Raw genomic sequence first — 24113 nt, 5'->3', positions numbered from 1 at the left:
TCCTATCAATGGATACCCTGTTGTTCGTATATTCTCACCATGTAAAGTATCATCAAATCAAAAACGAAATAAACAAAAAAGCCACTTAAAAGTTTATTGCGCCCAACCTATCTTTCATCCCCACAGCAATCACATCAGCTTTAACCCATCTTTCATCTCCACAGCAAACACGCCAGATTCCAAATTTGCCCTCATTGTTACCTGACTTTTATAGCACTTTGATAGTCACAGGATTAATAAAATTCAATTTTTTTGTTGACCAACAATCTTATAAGTTTCATATTTTTATGCTTAACACTTGTGGAGAGGCAAGCAAAAGTCTTGTGCATAATTGCACCAGTGTAAGAATAATATTTGTACCACGTCTCTGTATCTCTCAATCTTAGTGAATATTAGAGGTCTTATTGAATGAGTAATGCTCATATGTTTCTGTATTTTATATGGTTGTTCCCAGTCATGGTCCTTCACATTATGTAGCTCTCATTCAGACAACTTAACAAGAGGTATGCGTATGAGTATGTATTGATCTGTTGTCTTCTCATCTGGTGAGCTGGGCTAAGAATTTAGGTCTTCGATTTCCCACCTGCTCAATTGTTTTCTCTGGCTAGGCTTGGGATTTGAGCCGTAACCTGATGTAGTTTTGTAATCTAAAGGACCTATTCACAAACTGAATTTTGTAGTACGTAGAATAGTACTACAATAGTACAATACAAATACTACAAGTCGCTATTCAGAAAACTATTGGCGAAGATCTCAGCCTCCATTTCTCCTTACTTTTCTTTGTGGAGATCTCCATCTAGGTGACGGAGATCTCCGCACATGTAGGAATACTTTTTTTGTGATAAATGCGGGAGAAACAATGGGAAGTAGCCTGAAAATTGGCAATATGTACTACTAAATGGGATGGTTTTAGGGAGATTAAAGGAGAGCTTTCGGGAGGAAAGTGCTAATACAACACATACTAAAATTAGAGTAATACTATTGTAATTCACAGACTGAACTTCTAAAATTGCTACCGCCGAAAGGTAGCAAAACAAGTGTAAATTTATTTCAGGCCAGACCTGGAATAAGTCAAGTACCGTACATGGCCACTCACAGGTACTGCAACACACTCCTATCGAAAACAATGAAGGCAGGGTAATAAAATAACACGCGTAGGAACTAATGTTAAATGAATTAAGTTATTTCTGCACATAAATGAAATATATTTTTAATGTTTTAGAATTACAATAATTATTAATTCTTGTATTGTTTTAAAATTGAATACCAATTGAAATAGTAAATTAAAGTTTTAAACTTTCATCAAAATTGAACAATAATTTAAAATAAGTAAAACTCAAATAACATGTAGTATATATTATATCAAAATAAATATCTTAGTGAGACTGAAAATATATTTTTTAAATTATTACTTTAAAATGTTTTATATTAAATAAATATATTTAAACTAATTGTTTCATAAACATTTAATTTGATGAGTTCATGTGCTATAGCATTTTATTATGTTTAAAAAACTTTTTTTGAAAACAACTGCACTTGCAAAAACAGCATGGCTTAAACCATACACAAAGATCCACTGTGTGCAATATGCTTTTATTACCAACGTTGATGTGGGAGAAGGCATCATGGCCCACTCTATAAGTACATAGCGGTGTCTTCTATGGTATGAAAGTAATGTTGGTGTTTTTTGATAGTTAAAATGCACTGTTGAATGGACCCTGAACCACACTTACATGAAACTGTTGAAAGGGGGTGTATTACCCATGCATAAAGAACCTAAACAAACATACAATAGTATTTAAACATGGATATCTGTGTTACATTATGATCTGTGTTCAAGTAAATGTGACTAGCTTACACATGCATTGAGGACTGTGGCACAAGTAGATGTGATATTTACCTGCTCACACAAACCTTGCCCATTCTTTTCAAGGCTGCGGCTTCATGACGCAAAGCTCATCAAAGATCGCCGCTATCACCTGCGAACCTACCCCAACTGCTTTGTGGCCAAAGAGCTCACAGATTGGCTGATCGACCACAAGGAGGCACCTGACCGTGAGACAGGCAACCGGCTGATGCAGAAACTTATGGACCACACCATCATCCATCATGGTGAGGACGGAGACATCATGTTCTATGCATGTTCTATGCATCTTATGCCCGACACTTAGAAGATCTACTTCTCCCTTGTGTCAAAGTGTGCTAATAGGAATAACGTGTTACTTTATAAAGTGCTCCGTACCACATTCCTTCTGTTTCTAAGTGCTGTAAATGACAATGTAGATATTACTCAGATTAATGCAACTCAATTGAGTGTCCTCGGAAGGATGGAGGGCTGAGCTGGCCTTGCCGGGATGTGGACTTGTGAACTGCAGATCACTACATTTTTCAGAGGCAAGCTTGTAGCTCACTGAACAATGTGATAGTTATCACATATCTATCACATATTTTTTTCTCCGCAATTGTCTGCCTGCAATCGTGTTTCACTACAGGCAGCTTGATATCTCAATGAAACACAAACTTTGCACTGCACTTTAGACACCATGTTGATTATTAACCCTCTGTGGCAGAGCAAATGTCAGGCCGCGTGTAAGTGATGCAGCTGATCGCCCTACCCATGAGAGTGAAACCTCAGATGAAGACATTTTTCACTGAAGCTTGTTTAATTGAATGAATTTAAATACCCAATGCAAGTCATGTTTGCTAAGTTTTGTCTGTAGCCTATGTCATTGAGGAAACGGGTTTACCTAAAAATGGTGCACACGAAAGCTGATGTTTCTGTATTTGCCTTTTGAAACTTGTGCAGCATTTCTAGGCACTATGTGTACATTCAATATATGTGTTTATATACAAAAGGATCAAGATAAATCTATGGTGAATTGAAAAAGGAGATGAATAGTGCTAGTGTCAAAGTTCGATAGCGTGACAACCACTTTTACTTACAAATTTTAATTCCTAACACATTTAAGGGTAGATTTACCAACAGCTGCTCGGGTGCAACACGTTTTTGTGCTGCAGTCTTGAGCCTTGGGCTCTATTGTACATAAGCACTGGGTTTTGCTTCATGCTGTGGCACTTGAGTGCTCTGGCAAAACTTTAGTAAATGTACTTCAGTGTTTGGAAGGCAAAACTGAACTTCGAACCGTGACTATTACCATAATATACATTTGCCACAACTTGTCTGTAGCGCCCAAACTGGCTATTACTTGAGTTAGAATAGCAAATAAAAAGGAGGAAGAGACAGATAAGAAAGCTGGGATAAAGGGGGAATGCGGGATGGAAAAGAACCTGCAAGAGTGCGACAAAGAGACAGGAGGTGTTTGGAGGTGGAAGACAGAGGCATGAGTGGTTGAAGACTATGGAGTATCCAAACGCTGGCATTTAGCAACACCAGCAGCAGGTTCATAGGAACAACATTGGGACCCTGTATTATTGATTTTAGTGATGAATTTCAGCTCTGCTCCCTACCCCTGAATCCCTCCTCCCGCTCTTTGCATCTTGACTTCCATTCCTCTCAGTATCACATCACGCTCTTTTTAGCCATTCCTTACTTCTTTTCTTATTTCCTTTTAATTTCATCTGTCTCTTTCAGCCACCTTCCCAGGTTCTTCTGTCATTTACTGTCACTTACTGCCATTTCGCAATCTGCACTCTGCTTTGGTTCTCCTTAATTCCTTTCATTTTTACACATCTCTGATCCCGTCCTCTCTGCTGACCAGATGCCCAATGCCATCTACCCATAATGCACTTTCAGTCGACCTGGTGAGACACAAGCCTTTTGGTGACAAAAGAGACAAGGCCAATTACTTACTCCATTATGACGTAACAACCGTAATGGTAGACTGCGCATTCATCACCAGTTATCTATCGATGCCTTTAACTCCCTGTGCCGCCACACCCATCTTTACCCTCATCCGCCCAGTATGAGTCCGCTCTCTCCAGGGTCGCCTTGAATGACGCAAACAACAATAAACGTCAGTGTGTCGCGCTTTCGCATCAAGGTGTCGCGCTTTTGTCTCACGCTGTGTGGCCTCCTCCACGCACCAGCAGGCCCCAGCAGACGCCTGTACCATCACCTTGGTAGCGCGGGGGGAGGGCAGCTCCGGTCTCTGCCCTTTGCTCCCAGGTGAGCGCGGTGCTGATTAATGTGTTCCCCAGGGTAGTGATTTTAATATCGAGAGAGCGCGAGTGTATATTTTTAGCGAGGCGTTTCCCGGCTACCATCCCCGGCATTGTTAACCATTAACCGTTAAGTGCTGCTCACGTGCCAATGGCGTGAACCAAATTGGCTCCTTACGAAAACAGGCACATTCCGCCTTTGAGCTCTTCCTGTCAGTGACAGCAAGACCTAAGGTTGCCCCCCTGAGCCATCTCCCATCACACTTCTCGAACGTTTGAGTCTCAGGGAGTGACACTGAGAGGGCTGAAGGCATACATGCCAACATTTCAGAAGAGCAAAGTGGGAGATTAAAAAAAAAAAATCGGGAGAATGGGGACTTGAATCGGGTTACTGTCCTGTATGGGCCTTGGAAGTGTGCTGCTGCAGGATTGGACATATGAAACGCAAATGCACGTTTTGTTCTTCCCTTTCAGAAGCATGGAGCGCAATGGCAGGCAGAGAGAGGGCGATGCAAGTGTTGTACACTCACCTGGCAGGTTGCTGGCAGTGCATACACCCCCGCTCCCCCCACCCCTCGTGTGTGTCAGCCCAGGCTGGAACAGCTTCCCGGGCCCACACACAGCCTCCCCCAGTACTTCACAGGTCTTTAAAAGACCATTCGCTTGTTAATGGGGCTTTGTTGGTTTTTCACCCCTTCTAGAGCCCCTGCATCGCCACCCTGACTATTACTGGAAGAATTAGCACGTTACACATTACCAAGCCCTGTCAGCTGAAAGCCAGAGGAATCGGGTTTTTGCTTGCAGGAATCGGGAGGCGGGAGACCAGTCTTGAAATCGGTAGTCTCCCGCCTGAATCAGGAGGGTTGGCATGTCTGTGAAGGAAGAGTCCATTGACATCAATGTACATAAAAAAAAGTCTTTGGAGGGTGACGCCAAGTTTTCTGGGCTGGCGATCCCATTGAAGTCTATGGAAGTGGAAGGCATTTAATTTCTTTGGTTGGCAAAGATAAGTTCAAGGAGGTTGAGTGCAACTGAGATGTATGCTCTATCACACTCCCTCTATGTGGTCCCCGCTCTTTCGCAGTGGCGGCTCCTCCGCTAAGGCGGAGGTGCGTCTCCCCACTGCTTTTTTGCTGTGAAACAAAGGGAATATAAAATGATAACTTGCATTATTATCATTTTATGTGCTACAACTTCCGCCCGCAGCTTTGCGTGAAGGGGGCAGGGGACGAGTGGTAGCACCCTCCTTAGTGCACAATGACTGCTTGGCCGGCCTTCTAAGACCACCCAAAACAGTCTTGAGCACTTCACATGTTCTCCATGCAGGCTGCATTTTGCAGTCTTCATGGAGAACATGTCCAGGCTCCCAGTCAGCATCTGAGCGCCGAAACACAGCGCTCAAACCAACCAAAACGCTGATAAGGCTGCATGGTGATTGGTTGACTGGGAGCCTGGGTTTGCTTCCTGTTGTGGCCGAGCGAGGGAGGACTACGGAGAGCGGAGAGATGCTGTGAGGAAGTGGCGAAATGGTAAGTTTATATTTCTTTTGAAAACAATTTATACCCACTCCCCCCCCCCCCCCACCCCTGCCCCTCAACCTCCGATCCGTACTGGACGATGCTGGTCTTTGGGTATCCGAAGAGAGGCCAGTGTAAGCAACACTTTATTGGTTCCTCGCTAAATAGTATAGTAGCTTCCCACCAGTACACTGCATTTATTGCGTCACTCGAGGGCCCTGGGGCACTCATGGTCTGGAGAGCAGAGGAGGACGTCAACAAACCCCACTTATCCAGGAGTCCCGATACTCCGCCTATTTAGAGTTTATGATTTACTGGCACAAAATGGAAGCATCTAGGTGCACGGTGTTCCGGGTCATGATTATTAATTAACACAACTAATAAAAAGCAGAATGAACAACGAAGTTTGTCCCTATCAGGGTCTAGGAAGTGGAGAGTAGTGCCCTAGGCCACGTTGATTGGAAACCAACTCTACACATGTCACTTTAAGAGTGTTTTTTAGACAGAAATCTGGAAGTCATCCTTTAAACATAGTGAAATCCATGTAAGTTTGTGAATTCATTGAACGTGTTTTTTAGTTTATTTTGGCCTTTTATGGACTGAAATACGCCCCAAAAGAATCTTATCCCACTCAAAAACGGTGTGATATTTAATCTTAGCATCAGATAACTTATTCTTCTTTCTTTTAATTGTTCAAAAAAAGTATATTATTACGTATTTAACTTATAATTTAAAATTTTGCAAGACTAGCAGAAAATCAGGTTGCCTACTGGCTGACATATCACAGAAATGACAGAAATATGAAGGACTGTCAGTTAATCATTCAGAAAAGAGCCAATACCTCTGCTTTCAATGGAAATTTAACAGAAATAATGACAGAACTAAACCAATATAGGTTTATAGCCCTCTGTAGCGGGATCTAACAGCCATTAAAGGCCTGCTCCAGTGTTAAAGGCCCGAACCGAAGACCTTTAGCAAGGGAGCGGACCTTTAATGGCCGGTGGAGCCCGCTACAGAGGGCTTTAAGGCTATTAGAACATTCCACCCGTAGAGGACCGTATGTTCTAGTTTGTAAAACAAAGGCCTCACAGACCCTGAGAGGGTTGAAATCCCCTTGGGCTCAGGGAGGCCTTTGTTCACAGCCATGGCTATGAACACAACATTGGAACGTTGGAGCATCCGGGCTTCTACTAGCCATAAGAAGCCCAGAGCACTCCATTGTTTTCAACAATCTCCCAACATTCCAATGTTCTAATAGTCCTTTAAAACTATTCCTAACAAAAATAGTGGGGAATATGCAGTGCTTATATTCGAGTACTGTTCCTATATCTTCCTAGAATTTCAAAATAAATCGATGAGTATATTCTCTCTTTCAGGTCATCATCACCTTTTGTACATTTTTAGCCGCCTATGGAGAAATTTAGATCCAAACTCCTGCCTATGATTCAGCTAGTGCTGAACAGACGGTGGCCTCAAAATTAGGCACTATTGTGAAAGATGCTAGCATAAAAATCAGACGCTTATTTTGTTTTTTGGGATTTTGCCCTGGCTGTGAGAAATTGGGTTGTTGGTTGAGCGAGATGTGAGCCCTTCTCAAGCAACAGTCACAGTACTTGTAAGGCTAAACTACAAAGTCACTCATATAAACTGTGCTTAACCTTCTGGTAGCTTAACAAAAAAGCAGTCAGGCTTAACTTGGAGGCAATGTGTAAAGTATTTTTGCAGCACGCAAACAGTAATAGAGTGAAACCACAACACAAGAAACAACCCACACCAATGTAGAATAAAAGAGTAAAATTTAATAAATTATTGACATCAAATGACAACAAAAATTCAGTCAGTAGAACTGAAGATATGCAATTTCAAATATTCAAGTTATTAAGCATAGCACATAAAAGCACAACGCTCCACTCGCGGTTATCTGGTCGTGCGCGACCAGGTGAAAGTCACAAGTAAAGGCTGACAGCGATGGAGTGTGGACCATATACAGGGATCAAGTTAGTCCTGCGGGAAAGGTTACCTTCTAAAGTCCAGTGTGAAGAGTTCCATTTAAGAAGGCCATAGGGAGTAGGATGGTAGTCGCTCTAGAATGAAGAGCCAGCCGGGCAGCACGGATGGCCATCCCTATAGCATGAAGATTCTGTTAGGAGTCGCAGAGGGTCATTGCTAAAGCTTCACATTGGTGGTCACAGCAGGCTATAAATGCAGTCGCGCGAAGTTCAGGTCTCACATTGGTGGTCATTGATGGAGGTCATTGTAGCATGAAGAGTCGGGTTCAGCGGAGCTTCGAATGGGTGTTTGGTGCGGGCAGCAAGATCTTGTGATGAGCATGTGTGTTCACGGTCGCGAAGCGCCTACAATTTCAGGATATCTTCTTTTCTTTAGGCAAGAGCTCAACTAATGTCACACCAAGGGTGCAGGACCTCTTGGGGAAAAGTAACTAACTCAAGCAGAGGTCAGCAGGGCTCAGGCAGATCCATTTGCAGGTCCAAGCAGATTCAGAGCAGCAGGTCAGCTGGACAGTTGCTGGAGACCTATGGAGCTTGTTGTGTCCGTGTAGTTTAGAACAAGAGGTCAGTCAGCTGTCACTTCAGCCTGAAATGAAAGGTGCAGGTCCAGTATTTCTTCTCAGACAGCAGGGCAAGCCTCCGGTAGGCCAAGTTGCAAATCCAGGCAGGTCCAGTTCAGCAGGCCAACTGGGAAGTCCCTTTTCTATAGTATCTACAGGTCCAGGAATGCATTGAACAATGGGTCTGAGAACTCCATTTTGGTACCTGATGCCCATTTTGAAGTGGAAGAAACTTCTGGAGTCTGGAATTTCCTGCCTCTCTGCCTTGGTCCCAGTCTGTCTGCAGGTACAATTGGCAAGTCAGGATGGCCCATCCTGCCAACACACAGACCCTCTATTGTGTGGCTGCCTAAGGGGAATACACAAAGGCCAACTACACCTAGTCATGTGACCCAGGAACAGGCTATAGGCACTAAAAGGGTATAGGAAAAAGCTTTCCAAAAGTGACATTTTCAGAATTGTGACTTAAAGTCCGACTTTACCATTAAAGAAGGTTTTAAATTACATTTCCTCAGACACCAACCATGACATTCCAACCTGCTCCAAAACAAAAGTCATCACTTGTTAAATGTAATAAGGTAACCCAATGTTATACTATGTGAGAGGTCGGCATGTCAATAGTGAAAAACAAATTTGAGAGTTTTTCTCTACCAGAACAACTTAAAATTACATGTCCAACTTTTAAAATGCAACACACCCAGCCCTATGGGCTGTTTAGGGCCTCCCCTAGGAGTGACATATATTTAATTAAAAAGGAAGGTTTAGGCCTGACAAAATGTTTCTTTTGCCAAGACAAAATGGCAGTTTAAAACTGCACACATAGTCTGTAATGGCAGTCCTGAGACGTGTTTGAAAGGGCTGATGAAGTGGGTGGCAAAATAAGTGTTGCTGGACCACTATTAGCATTTAATTTACAGGCCCTTGGTTCCTGTATTACCTATTTACCAGGGACTTACAAGTAAATTAAATAGGCCAATTGGGTGTAAGCCAATTTTACCATGTTTAGAGGAGAGAGCACAAGTACTGTAGCACTGGTTAACAGTGGTAAAGCTTGCAGAGTCCGAAAGCCAACAGAAATAGGTTCAGGAAACAGGAGGGGTGAAGGGAAAACATTACGGGTGACCCTGCAGAGAGGGCCAGGTCCAACAATGGCCATAAAGGAAGATACACCGATTCACTCTAAATGCTCCAACTCATTTTGCCAGTCCAGAGGTTGACTCATCTATTAATTACAAAGGGTGGAAACAACTTCATAACAATAGTATATAATTAAATGGATCATTGAATATTACTACTTTTGACTCACTCAACAATTTGTTGAGGATGCATATTCTTGTGACTAAGTAGCAGTGTAACTACTGGAATTACTACTGTTCCCATTCACATTACTACTATTATTATTCAATTCAGCCTTTGAACACCCACTGAGCACTGGCCTCTATTAAACTTGCATTTGTTTACTTTAAAACCAAGAGGCTGGTTGACTGACAACCAGTCTATGAAATCTGCCTAAAATAGCCTGCAATGTTGGTCTATCTTTGGAAATACATTTTTGGCTAGATCCATGGTCTGACTGGCCATTTATGCAATCTGAGAACAGTGGTCCCAGCATACAGAATCATTCAATACAAAGCATTTAGAAAAACAATGTACCAAGAAAACTTTTAAGGAGGTTCAAATGTCTATTTAATCACATTGAACACTTATAATTTGTTATTACTGAGCTCCATAGTACAGACAACATTTTTGGTATCAGTGCCCAGAAAAGAGGAGGAGGAGTCAGGAGGTGAGTGATAAAGTGTAGGATTTGGAAGGAAGTGAATACAAAAATGAGATGCATTAAGAACACAATCAAATTAATCGGCAAAATTAAATCTCTGCCGTATTTAAATTCAGATCAAATCATGATTCAAATATCTACAATTCTAAGAGAAGCCATATATATGAAGAAGATCACAGTACATCCTGAACTGGTGATAATATTGGCAAAGATGTTGTGTCGACGTTTCGACCCCTTAAGGCATGTAGGTACTCATTGCGACCTTACGGGATGGGGTCTTCATCAGGACTGGGGTGCAAGTGGAAGGGGGGGTGGGTGTGGGCACCTAAAAAACAAAATTGAACGAGCGTAAGGCTAATAGATCTATAAAAACGGGAAAGAAATTAATTGCAATAGTTATACAAAAAAAGTTACCCTATCTGTCAGAAGACAGGACTCTAAGACGTCAAAGGATCGTCAAAGGTGGAGGGTATCAAACTCCCCGAAGGTAACGACAGAAGCGGGATAAGAGGTATCCACCTAAAATCGAATAGGTAAGTTAGTGGATAGAGTGGAGATAAATTACCAAACAAAGGCGCTCCACGATTAGGCGCATAACTTACTATGTCGCAGAAAGGCTTTTCTGTCGAGTTAAATCAGGAGGCTCTCAATATTCAGCACTCCCGGAAAGAAATCCAATTCATTATGGACAAGGCAGTTGGGGACTAGTCGCCACTAATTCGCCGCCAAGGAATTAATCTAAAAAGGAGGGGAGGGAGGGAGAGGATTAAACAACCAGACGTCAGAAAGGACCTGCATAAATCACAAAGCATGAATGAAGGCACAGGGGTCCAGCTACGTGGAGCTAGTGAGGAAGGAACGTGCCATTAATACGCGCGTGGCCAGCAAAATCACGAAGGTATCGTGATCTGAAAAATGTGACCCCGAGGGTTCTTAAGTATGCTAAAGAATACCCAACCGGTCCAGTCACTGAGGATAGTAGGACAAAGGACCGTGTTGACCAGTGAATTAATAAAATGTATTAGTAAGCGGCTTAAATCTAAGGGCAATGCAGCAAATAAGGGAAAACAGTACAGTTGTCAGGAGAATAAACGGACAAACTGCACAAAGTAATGCAACAATCAGTTAACGGGGAGCTACAAGGATGCTCTTACCCTGCTTCTCCGGTCCCGTGTGAAGGATGAAAGGGGAAGCGAGCCGAGTGATCGTAGGTTTACTTAAGACGCGAGATCATCACGTGATCTCCGTTATTGTGCTGGCGCTAAATGCCGGTGGCTTAACGTAATGGAAAAAAGACTTTGGTTGGAAGATTACCGGGAGCGGTGGACAAAGTTCCGTGGTTGGCATATTCCTCTAAATGGTAAAAGAATGACCTAGTGTGATTCAAATAAAACCATCAAACATGAGCTAAGTGTATATATATACGCGTGAAGGCAGAAAACAATATAAGTTGTCCATATGCAGTGTATATATAACAGTCAAACATTAACAAATGTCGAGTAAAGTTTTACATATTGTCATACCACATAGGAAAATAGTTCGTACAGAAAGTAAATGAACTAAGTACTCATTAGTGTTAAATGACAACCAATGATTAAAAGGGGGGTTTTCATTCAGGGGTTAGGAGACGATACAGGAAAAGGTTACAAATCCGTAAAAAAACAATTAAGTTAAATTCGAAGGACTGCTAGCTGGGCGTAGCTACCATCGAGTTCATTCAATCCATTAATTACAGTGTCCAATTTAGTCATCCATTTAGATTCTCTTACATTTAGAATAGCTGATAGATTGCCGCCTCTGGGGCCCACTTTTACCTTTTCTAACACCAACCATTTAAGATCATCAGGCTTGTGATTCTTTATGACACAGTGTTCAACAAGGGGTGCACCCACTACATTACACCGGATACGGCTGTGGTGTTGCAGAATGCGGGACTTGACTTTCTGTTGTGTCTGTCCAATGTAGAGGAGTCCACATGGGCAACTGATGCCATAGATTACATGAGTAGAGTTACAATTGGTAAACGAGCTCAAAGTGATCGAATGTTCTTTGTAGCAGAAAATGTTTGTCGTAACAGTTGTTTCACAGGCCTTACAATGACCACACTTAAAATGCCCCATCTCTGGAGGCAGGCTCCAAAGTTCTTGGATGGTTGGTGCTGTTGTTGTTTCAAGGAAAGACTGAACTACATAGTCCTTCACACTTCTGGCTTTCTTGAAAGAATGCATAGGTGGAGTGTGTTGGTCGATGTCATCGGCTACCAGTTTCCAGTGTTGATTAATCACTTTCTTGATTGCGTTGCTTCGTGTTGAAAATGTAGTAACACAAATCATTCTCTGCAAAGACGAGTCTTGTCTGACCTTGGGTGTTAAGAGAGTTTCTCTCGGGTTATACCAAGCCCTCTTGCGTGCTTTCTTGATCAGCCTCCTCGGGTAACCCCTAGTGGTTAATCGGTTACTGAGATCTTCAGATTCTTTGAAATAGTCATCCTTTTTGGTGCAGTTTCTGCGGATCCTCAAAAACTGACCAAAAGGTAAATTATCCCTTAAGCCACGCGGATGGTGGCTGTTGTATCTTAGTAGGGAATTTCGTTCGGCAGGTTTGCGATACAGTGTTGTGTGGAGTTTGTTGTCCTCACTGTAAATCTTGATATCCAGGAAAGCAAGTTCATTGGCATCGGAGTGTATGGTGAACTGAATGTTATCGTTGCAATGATTAAGCCACTCATGAAAGTTCGCCAGATCAACCGCATCCCCATTCCAAATCATGAGAATATCGTCGATGTAACGTCTCCACAAATCAATCTTGCTAGAGAATGGATTGTTATTGAAGATGAACGACCGTTCAAAGTGATCCATATAGATTATTGCTAAATCTGGAGCAAAGGCTGCTCCCATGGCTACGCCCTTAGTTTGGACGTAGTATTCTCCTTGGAAAACAAAGAAATTCTTATTCATAGCAATCGTCAAGAGTGAGATTATAAACTCTGTTGGTACTCTCATCGGGGATGGTCGTGTGTCAAGAGCTTCACTAATCACAGCCAAAGCAGGTATCTGGGGAATACTGGTGTAAAGGGACACGATGTCACAGGTCACCAATAGCTGGACGTTGGGATCAAAGGCTAATTGATCAACCAGGTTGATCGTCTGCATCGTGTCCCTTAAATAAGCTTCTGTGTTTTCCGCCAGTGGTTTTAGAAAAACATCCACATATTTGCATAAAGGTTCCAAGATGGAGCCACATCCTGACACGATTGGACGTCCAGATTGAAGAACAACAAAGACATTGTCATAAAGGCCGCCGACAAAGGTGGGGCCATCGTTATCCAAGATACATCAGCATACAAAGATGAAATTTTGAGACAGCTCCAAGACGGAGTCAGTTATTCCAAACTACGATCCGACCCTACTAATGACCTCGCAGAGGAAATCCTACAAGTCACTTCTGAAGCTTATGGGCAAGGTATTCTGAGCAAACTTGAGTTTGACTATCTTAACCAGAGACATCCCCGTTTACCTACCATATACACTTTGCCTAAAATACATAAAGATCTCCAGAAACCACCTGGACGTCCAATCGTGTCAGGATGTGGCTCCATCTTGGAACCTTTATGCAAATATGTGGATGTTTTTCTAAAACCACTGGCGGAAAACACAGAAGCTTATTTAAGGGACACGATGCAGACGATCAACCTGGTTGATCAATTAGCCTTTGATCCCAACGTCCAGCTATTGGTGACCTGTGACATCGTGTCCCTTTACACCAGTATTCCCCAGATACCTGCTTTGGCTGTGATTAGTGAAGCTCTTGACACACGACCATCCCCGATGAGAGTACCAACAGAGTTTATAATCTCACTCTTGACGATTGCTATGAATAAGAATTTCTTTGTTTTCCAAGGAGAATACTACGTCCAAACTAAGGGCGTAGCCATGGGAGCAGCCTTTGCTCCAGATTTAGCAATAATCTATATGGATCACTTTGAACGGTCGTTCATCTTCAATAACAATCCATTCTCTAGCAAGATTGATTTGTGGAGACGTTACATCGACGATATTCTCATGATTTGGCATGGGGATGCGGTTGATCTGGCAAACGTTCATGAGTGGCTTAATCAGTGCAACGATAACATTCAGTTCACCATACACTCCGATGCCAATGAACTTGCTTTCCTGGATATCAAGATTTACAGTGAGGACAACAAACTCCACACAACACTGTATCGCAAACCTGCCGAACGAAATTCCCTACTAAGATACAACAGCCACCATCCGCGTGGCTTAAGGGATAATTTACCTTTTGGTCAGTTTTTGAGGATCCGCAGAAACTGCACCAAAAAGGATGACTATTTCAAAGAATCTGAAGATCTCAGTAACCGATTAACCACTAGGGGTTACCCGAGGAGGCTGATCAAGAAAGCACGCAAGAGGGCTTGGTATAACCCGAGAGAAACTCTCTTAACACCCAAGGTCAGACAAGACTCGTCTTTGCAGAGAATGATTTGTGTTACTACATTTTCAACACGAAGCAACGCAATCAAGAAAGTGATTAATCAACACTGGAAACTGGTAGCCGATGACATCGACCAACACACTCCACCTATGCATTCTTTCAAGAAAGCCAGAAGTGTGAAGGACTATGTAGTTCAGTCTTTCCTTGAAACAACAACAGCACCAACCATCCAAGAACTTTGGAGCCTGCCTCCAGTGATGGGGCATTTTAAGTGTGGTCATTGTAAGGCCTGTGAAACAACTGTTACGACCAAAATTTTCTGCTACAAAGAACATTCGATCACTTTGAGCTCGTTTACCAATTGTAACTCTACTCATGTAATCTATGGCATCAGTTGCCCATGTGGACTCCTCTACATTGGACAGACACAACAGAAAGTCAAGTCCCGCATTCTGCAACACCACAGCCGTATCCGGTGTAATGTAGTGGGTGCACCCCTTGTTGAACACTGTGTCATAAAGAATCACAAGCCTGATGATCTTAAATGGTTGGTGTTAGAAAAGGTAAAAGTGGGCCCCAGAGGCGGCAATCTATCAGCTATTCTAAATGTAAGAGAATCTAAATGGATGACTAAATTGGACACTGTAATTAATGGATTGAATGAACTCGATGGTAGCTACGCCCAGCTAGCAGTCCTTCGAATTTAACTTCATTGTTTTTTTACGGATTTGTAACCTTTTCCTGTATCGTCTCCTAACCCCTGAATGAAAACCCCCCTTTTAATCATTGGTTGTCATTTAACACTAATGAGTACTTAGTTCATTTACTTTCTGTACGAACTATTTTCCTATGTGGTATGACAATATGTAAAACTTTACTCGACATTTGTTAATGTTTGACTGTTATATATACACTGCATATGGACAACTTATATTGTTTTCTGCCTTCACGAGTATATATATACACTTAGCTCATGTTTGATGGTTTTATTTGAATCACACTAGGTCATTCTTTTACCATTTAGAGGAATATGCCAACCACGGAACTTTGTCCACCGCTCCCGGTAATCTTCCAACCAAAGTCTTTTTTCCATTACGTTAAGCCACCGGCATTTAGCGCCAGCACAATAACGGAGATCACGTGATGATCTCGCGTCTTAAGTAAACCTACGATCACTCGGCTCGCTTCCCCTTTCATCCTTCACACGGGACCGGAGAAGCAGGGTAAGAGCATCCTTGTAGCTCCCCGTTAACTGATTGTTGCATTACTTTGTGCAGTTTGTCCGTTTATTCTCCTGACAACTGTACTGTTTTCCCTTATTTGCTGCGTTGCCCTTAGATTTAAGCCGCTTACTAATACATTTTATTAATTCACTGGTCAACACGGTCCTTTGTCCTACTATCCTCAGTGACTGGACCGGTTGGGTATTCTTTAGCATACTTAAGAACCCTCGGGGTCACATTTTTCAGATCACGATACCTTCGTGATTTTGCTGGCCACGCGCGTATTAATGGCACGTTCCTTCCTCACTAGCTCCACGTAGCTGGACCCCTGTGCCTTCATTCATGCTTTGTGATTTATGCAGGTCCTTTCTGACGTCTGGTTGTTTAATCCTCTCCCTCCCTCCCCTCCTTTTTAGATTAATTCCTTGGCGGCGAATTAGTGGCGACTAGTCCCCAACTGCCTTGTCCATAATGAATTGGATTTCTTTCCGGGAGTGCTGAATATTGAGAGCCTCCTGATTTAACTCGACAGAAAAGCCTTTCTGCGACATAGTAAGTTATGCGCCTAATCGTGGAGCGCCTTTGTTTGGTAATTTATCTCCACTCTATCCACTAACTTACCTATTCGATTTTAGGTGGATACCTCTTTTCCCGCTTCTGTCGTTACCTTCGGGGAGTTTGATACCCTCCACCTTTGACGATCCTTTGACGTCTTAGAGTCCTGTCTTCTGACAGATAGGGTAACTTTTTTTGTATAACTATTGCAATTAATTTCTTTCCCGTTTTTATAGATCTATTAGCCTTACGCTCGTTCAATTTTGTTTTTTAGGTGCCCACACCCACCCCCCCTTCCACTTGCACCCCAGTCCTGATGAAGACCCCATCCCGTAAGGTCGCAATGAGTACCTACATGCCTTAAGGGGTCGAAATGTCGACACAACATCTTTGCCAATATTATCACCAGTTCAGGATGTACTGTGATCTTCTTCATATATATGGCTTCTCTTAGAATTGTAGATATTTGAATCATGATTTGATCTGAATTTAAATACGGCAGAGATTTAATTTTGCCGATTAATTTGATTGTGTTCTTAATGCATCTATTTTTTGTATTCACTTCCTTCCAAATCCTACACTTTATCACTCACCTCCTGACTCCTCCTCCTCTTTTCTGGGCACTGTTATGATACCAAAAATGTTGTCTGTACTATGGAGCTCAGTAATAACAAATTATAAGTGTTCAATGTGATTAAATAGGCATTTGAACCTCCTTAAAAGGTTTCTTGGTAAATTGTTTTTCTAAATGCTTTGTATTGAATGATTCTGTATGCTGGGACCACTGTTCTCATACTGCTCTATACCCAGGTCCCAGTGACTTTATATGGGTTTACCCTTTATTTTGACCATTTATGCAATCTGGCATTTCCCCGGTAGCTTAGGGCCCCCTTTGTTTGGTCCCTCTGCAACTCTCTCCAGCTTCCCCAGGTTTAGTACAACAAACACAGTTGGAACAAAGATAGAACGGTGAGGGAAAGGTAAAAAGATGTGAGGGAAAGAGAGCACAAGGGAAGAGAAAGAAATAATGGATAAAGATTAAAGAGAGGGAGAAGGGAGAGTGAGGAGAGAAAGAGAGGCGAGAATGAGAGAAACTGGATGGAGGGACAGCTAGATGGATGGATGGATTGTGAAGGAAGGAATGGAAGCAAAACTGGTTTGAATGTTTTTAAGATTGCTCCTTTTATCCTGGATAGACACAGCAGGAAGTCTAATTAGGGAATACATTAGTAGTAATGGTAGCTTTGGAACACATGTAAAAATACTTTAGAGTTCTTGTTTGAAACTTTTATAATTTTATTTTCTCTAAATTAATCCATTCAAACCATTGTTCTTCCTACTCTCTTGTAAAGTGATCTAATGCATTTGGGTCATGTCCACCCTAAATTTATATATAAAAACATCTGTTAATATGTTGTTCCTGGCATAATTACATACTTCCAAGTTGCCTTCGGGAATATGGTGTTGTCCTAGTTCTGGTATTTTACAGAATTTACCACCCTTTCACAATGGGTTTCAAAATATCGAATACAAAATATTTCATACCAGAATATCTTGTCAAACAAATCAAGTCAAAATTATTTTGAGACAGAATATAGATGATAAGAATAGCTTCTTTTTAGGTGCATGATTTTTTTTAAAAATAATGTATATACTAATGTTTAGGGTAATGTAGTTGTGTTAAATACTTTCTTTTAGGTAATTTGAAATACATGAGTTATTATAATATCATTTGATATTAGTATTATGAAAATAAGTGTTTTTAGCATAGCTTGTAATTTTTAATGGGTAATTTAAAATGTATTACATTTAATTAGTAATTTTTCGTTTAGTTTATTTAGAGGTGGGTTGTTGCGTTGTAGGGAATTAGGGTGGAAAGTTATTTAAAATAAACATTATTGATTTTTATTTTTCATTAATTTGTTATGCTAATGATATGATAATTGGTAATTATATTTCCCATTTAATTGATTTTTATTTTAAATATGCTAGTATAGTTTGTCATTTTTAATGTGTAATTTAAATATTTGAAAGTTTAACTATAATTTTTTTATTTTGAACCTCATTGTTGAATTTGTAAGGGTTTTGTAAGGATATCGAAGTCTGTTTTGCCAAATTGTAATGCCTGTCACAAACATGCAATGGCCCAGATGTGTGGGCAGCAAATCAGCGAAGCACAGCATGACAGAGCTGGGATGAAACATATTTGGTACCAAGTCTCTTCCTCAGTGGCAAACTTACATTCGTAAGATCAAACTGGCCAAATTTTTTGGAGAGAAAAAACATTATGGTAAAATTAAAACATCGGAAGAAAAAACAACTAGTGTACAAGTAAAGGATACTGAAGGCTTTTTGACACTATTAAATTTGGATGTAATGGAGGGAGAGGAAATCCCATTAAGCATGGCAGTCACACAAGGAGGAGCAGGTCTAAGCGGGATGAAATCGAAGTCCAAATTTTATCCTCAGTTAACACCAGGAAACAAAATAGATCTGTTTCAAGAAGCGGTTATCCAAGACCTATACAAAATAAAGAGACCAGCATTCACCGACAATTTAACCAAGATGGAACGGGAAGCCCTACGGAACTTGACAATGGATGATCAGATTGAAATCAAAATGGCAGATAAGGGGGGAAACATAGTAATAATGGACAAAACGGCATATGTAGCGGAAGCACACCGCCAGCTAAGAAACACAAATTACTATGAAAAACTGAAAAAGAATCCCACCCTAGAAATAAAAGAAAAAGTTGATAACAGGCTTCAGGAATGGGCAGGACGGGAACTAATAAATGAAGAAGAATGTAAATATCTAACAGTATCCCATCCAATCACAGCTACAATTTATTTCTTGCCAAAACTCCATAAGGATCACAAAAAACCACCTGGTAGACCTATCCTGTCAGCGAAAGGTTCATTGTTAGAACCAATGGCCAATTATATTGACTTCTTTTTAAACCCCTACGTAACTCAACTCAGCTCCTACATACAGGACACAACAGACCTGTTAAGACTACTGCAAAACACTCCCTGGCAAGACACATACCAACTAGTCACAATGGATGTTATATCCTTATATACAAACATTGAAAATGACATGGGCCTGGAGGCATGTGACTACTTTTTGAAGGAACGTAACATCAAATACAGTGAACATAACAAAATGCTCCTTGATATGTTATCAATATGCTTGAACAAAAACATCTTTGTTTTCGGAGATGAGGTGTATCGCCAGAGCAATGGTACTGCAATGGGATTTTCTTTTAGTCCCAGTTATGCCTGTTTAGCGATGGGATATTGGGAGAAAGAGGTTGCATGGTGTGAAAGTAATGACAGAATGGTGAATAAGGTCGTCAGTTGGAAACGGTTCATTGATGACCTATTCATCATCTGGGATGGCACGGAAATGGAATTCAAGGAATACTTCGAGTTACTAAATAACAGCAAAACAAACATAAAGTTTACATATGAGATCAGTAATGAAAGAGTGGTATTCCTTGATACGGAAATATACATCAAAAATGGCCACATACAAACAACTTTACACAGAAAAAGTACAGCAACCAACGCCACCTTGGAAGCAACAAGCTTCCACCAAAAACCCTAATCTCAAGTATCCCTTATGGGGAGTTCTTGAGAATTCGGCGAATATGCAGTGAAGAAGATGAATGGCGGATACACGGTCAAAATACAATGGCAAGATTTAAAAAAAGAAAATACAATACCAACATAGTAAAAAAATGTTGGGAAACAGCCAACAACAAAACGAGAGAGGACTGTCTATCCAGAAAATCAAAGAAAACAGAACCTGAGGCCATCCGGCTAATAATGGATTATTCATTGGAAAGTAAGCAAATAGTGAGCATCTTGAGAAAAAACTGGAAGATACTACAGTTGGATCCTACTGTGAAGGAAATAGTGGGAAAGCATCCGACGGTAACATACAGGAGAGCGAAGAATTTGAAGGACCATCTAATCCATAGCCACTTCAAAGGAAAAGATAAGGAATCTACATGGCTGAAGACAAAAGGTTTCATAAAATGTCACATGTGTAAAGCCTGCCAAATTGCCCAACAGACAAAAAACATAAAGATGGCAAACAATAAGATCTGGGAGATCCGCCAATTAATAACGTGCAAAACGCAATATGTGATTTATGTGTTGGAATGTCCGTGCCCACTGAAGTATGTGGGGAGCACCATCTTTGAATTGAAAAAAAGAATATTGGAACACATAAGAGCCACAATACATAAGGATAAATCCAATGCGGTGGCAAAACATATGGAACAAGCCCATCAAGGAGACTGGAAAAAATTGAAATATTATGGAATTGAGACCATTCCAAGGAAAGAACGTGGGGGAGATCGAGAAAGACAATTGCGACAGAAGGAGTCACGGTACATCCTAAAATTACGAACACTATATCCGCACGGCCTTAACCAGTCAGAAGAGCTCTACATACATCTATAAAAAAGAAGATAAGAATATGAAAACTGTAAGACGTAAGAAAATGCAGTCAAGAGATGAAAACATCGAAGAACAAATCGAAAAAATGGCAACTAATGATCCAAAAGGACTCATCACTCATATGATTAAACTCCACCAGAGGAGTTAAAGAGAAAAGATAAAGCGTTCATGAAGAATAATGTCGACTGGACTTTTCTTACCAAACACAAAACATTAGAGTGTAAATAAATAAGGAGGACAGATTTAACACAAAGAAACAATGGGTTTCAAAACTACATTCTCCAGAATGCAAAGGGGTGTTTGAAAACCGCCAGGAAATGATGTATTTCAATTGAACTTAAAGAGGGCGGGATCAAACAAACAGTTGATCGTGAGCAAGGTATCAGGAATACCGAAACGCGTAGATCAGCTATTGCCTGTACCCCATGCAGTGAAATTATAAAGAAAATAAAGCGCACAAAAGGTTGTCAAGAGTGCATCCCGTTTTCTTTCCGGCTGGAGGGATTTTTGGTGGATTTAAAGCGGTCTGGTTCAACCGCAGGGATTCGCACCCACGAGGAGCGCTGCAATTACCCGGTAACTGGGAACCAGTGGAGTGTATATATATATATATATATATATATATATATATATATATATATATATATATTGCTTCCAGTCCTGGTTTCTCTCGTGCAAAACAGGCACTGCCTCCGTGGGATGCTATTCAAAGAAAATCTTTATTCCAACAATGTGGCCCAGACGCGTTTCGGCAGACGAGTCCGCCTTGCTCACTGTGTCTGGCCTCACGCTGGTAAGTTAATTTAAGCATTTCAGTACTCGTGACACAAACCAAAAGGTTGCTTAGCAACCAAAATAATCAATGATAAACATAGAAAAAATACTAACAGAAAAATAGTTCTTCTGACTCATATTACCTTGATGAGTAATGCATTAGCCACCTTTACCACAATTAACTCAGTGTGGATTGTGTAATATTTTCAACATTCTATTTAAGCATTAAAAACAATTATTGTATTTACATAAATACGTAGCGAGGGTATCAGTCCATTGTTATAAGCCCATATCTAACATTGGTAACAAAATTAATAATGATGTTACTTGCCACAAAGTGAAACGCATGTGCTGATATTGATTTTTGGGCATTATAGTCGCTGTGAACTGCAATGCAATATATAAACATAGAGCCCAAGTGGGCAGTGATATTTCTGGCATCGGATCATACCCCTTCTTGATTTTGTTGAATTGGTAATGGTGGAAACTCTGAATAGTTATTACTACATTAGGAAATCTAAGTAATTAAAGAATAAAGCAAGATAAAGATAATAGGTATGTGATGAACGAAACATAATGTGAAAAGACAAAAGGGGAAAGGAAGAGTGAGTCAGATCTCATGGGGTTGGTTTAAAAATCTTGAGTAGGCAGTCCTCTACATCATAGTTTTAGCAGTGATAGATGATTAAAGGTGTACATTCATAGCTTCGTCAGCATTCATACCAGTTGGAATTTTAAATCCAACTGGATTATATATCTCGACTCTAGTCTCCTACGTGCTAGTTGTCTATTGCCACCTCTGATGTTCTTCTTTACACTGTCAATAACAAAGTAAGTCAGATCCTCCGCTTTGCCGCCATGTACCGCATTAATATGGCGGGCCACTGGATATGTGGGGTCATTATTACTGATGGCCCTTAGATGTTGTAGTATCCTAATATGTACGGGATGAATGGTACTTCCCACATACATTTTATTACAAGTACAACGTAACACATATATCGCGAAATCTGTTTTACAAGTGTAATTCTCCCTGATCTCAAGGTGAGTTTTTCTTAGAGGAGTGGAAACTGATCTGGTGTTGATTCCATGTTTGCAGGCTTTGCACTTTGTACATTTGAAAAAGCCTTTTTGGGATTTGAGCCAACTGGCACCTTTGTCCTGCGCAGGAGCGTTGGACACAAGTTCTTGTTTCATCGATTTGGCTCTCCTGAAGGTTAACTGGGGAAGCTTAGTGCAAGATGGGCCTATGGTGGGATCACAGCGCACTATTGGCCAATGTCCATACAGAATTTTCCGTAGATTGTAATGGTATGTGTTATATCCTGTAATTAATCTTGGTGTCTGTTTTACAGACTCCCTTGGGATTATCCTGCTTTCCTTGTTTGTAAATATAAGATCTTCCCTAGTGATAGCTATACACTTCTGTTTTGCTGTTTCTAAGGTTTTCGACTTATAGCCTCTGTTGCTAAGTCTCTTAAACAAGTTATCTGTGGAGTTTTTCAAACTCTCTGCAGTACTGCAATTCCGTTTCATATGCAAACACTCGGCATAGGGGATACTTTCAATAAGTTTAACAGGATGAAAACTTTGGGCATGCAAAATAGCATTCCCTGATGTTGATTTCCTAAATGTGCGTGAATGTACTTTGTTGTTGATGGTATACAATTCTAAGTCAAGATATACAATAGATTTCTTTTTGTGGTACATGTGAATTTGAGATTTAGATCATTTCTGTTGATTTCATCAACAAAATCATTGACACTTTATTCAGTGCCCTTCCACAAAATGAAAATATCATCTATGTAGCGTTGGTATAAAACTACTTTTTCAGTCATCTGGGTGTTGCATGTCCTCATGAGTACTTGCTCCTCCCACCAGCCCATATGCAAATTTGCATACCTGGGGGCGAAGCAAGTACCCATGGCTGTGCCCTGTGTCTGTTTGTAAAGCAATCTATCAAACATGAAGATATTATTCTCCAGGCACCATTCCATCATATGTAATAACATAAGTGTATTTTGGTAAAAACTTATATCCCTTGTGCTCAGATAGTATTTTGCTGCATTCAGGCCATCGTGATGCCTGATGCTCGTGTACAAACTTTGTACATCCAATGTGACAAATACATAGTTTTCATGCCAGTTACAATCAAAGATTTTAGTTAGGAAATCCCCAGTGTCTTTAGTGTATGCTGGCAAAGCCTGTACGAATGGTTGAAGAAAAAAGTCAATAAATTTACTCGTATTTTCAAATAGGCTCCCAATGGCGGATATTATTGGCCTGCCCGGAGGACACTCTGCATTTTTATGGATTTTCGGGAGCAAATAAAGTTGTGGTATCACAGGGTAGTCATTTTTCATAAAATCCCATTCATTCCTTGTTATCAACCCGTTCCTTCTCCATTCGTACAAACATCCATGGTATTTCTCTTTAATGCTGATGATATTGGTAGCACTAATCAGTGTGTAACAATCCTTATCCGCTAGTTGTGTCATTGCCTCTTTGTTGTACATTACAAGAGGCCAGAGTACAACATTACCCCCTTTATCTGACCATCGTACAACAATTTCGGGGTGTTCTTTTATTCTTTGCATGACTCTGGAATATTTTGTTAGTTCATTATGCCTGGGTTTGTTAAAAATATTACTGCTT

At 40.8% G+C, this 24113-nt stretch overlaps 1 protein-coding gene across 4 annotated transcripts in view; it reads left to right on the top strand.

Moving 5' to 3' along the window:
* LOC146812624 (DEP domain-containing mTOR-interacting protein-like) overlaps nt 1–24113 on the top strand; it is a 221093-nt gene that overhangs the window by 86772 nt on the left and 110208 nt on the right. For all 4 annotated transcript variants that reach the window (XM_085619703.1, XM_085619701.1, XM_085619702.1 and 1 more), the window contains one exon: nt 1934–2112. In XM_085619703.1, the coding sequence (XP_085475829.1) occupies nt 2076–2112 (37 nt within the window). In that variant the 5' untranslated portion in view covers nt 1934–2075. The remainder of the gene's footprint in view (nt 1–1933; nt 2113–24113) is intronic.

This window comes from Triturus cristatus, chromosome 7 (assembly GCF_964204655.1).
Source record: "Triturus cristatus chromosome 7, aTriCri1.1, whole genome shotgun sequence".
Classification (NCBI taxonomy): domain Eukaryota; kingdom Metazoa; phylum Chordata; class Amphibia; order Caudata; family Salamandridae; genus Triturus; species Triturus cristatus.
Note: the sequence above shows the minus strand (reverse complement) of the source record. Positions and strands in the feature narration are given on the sequence as shown.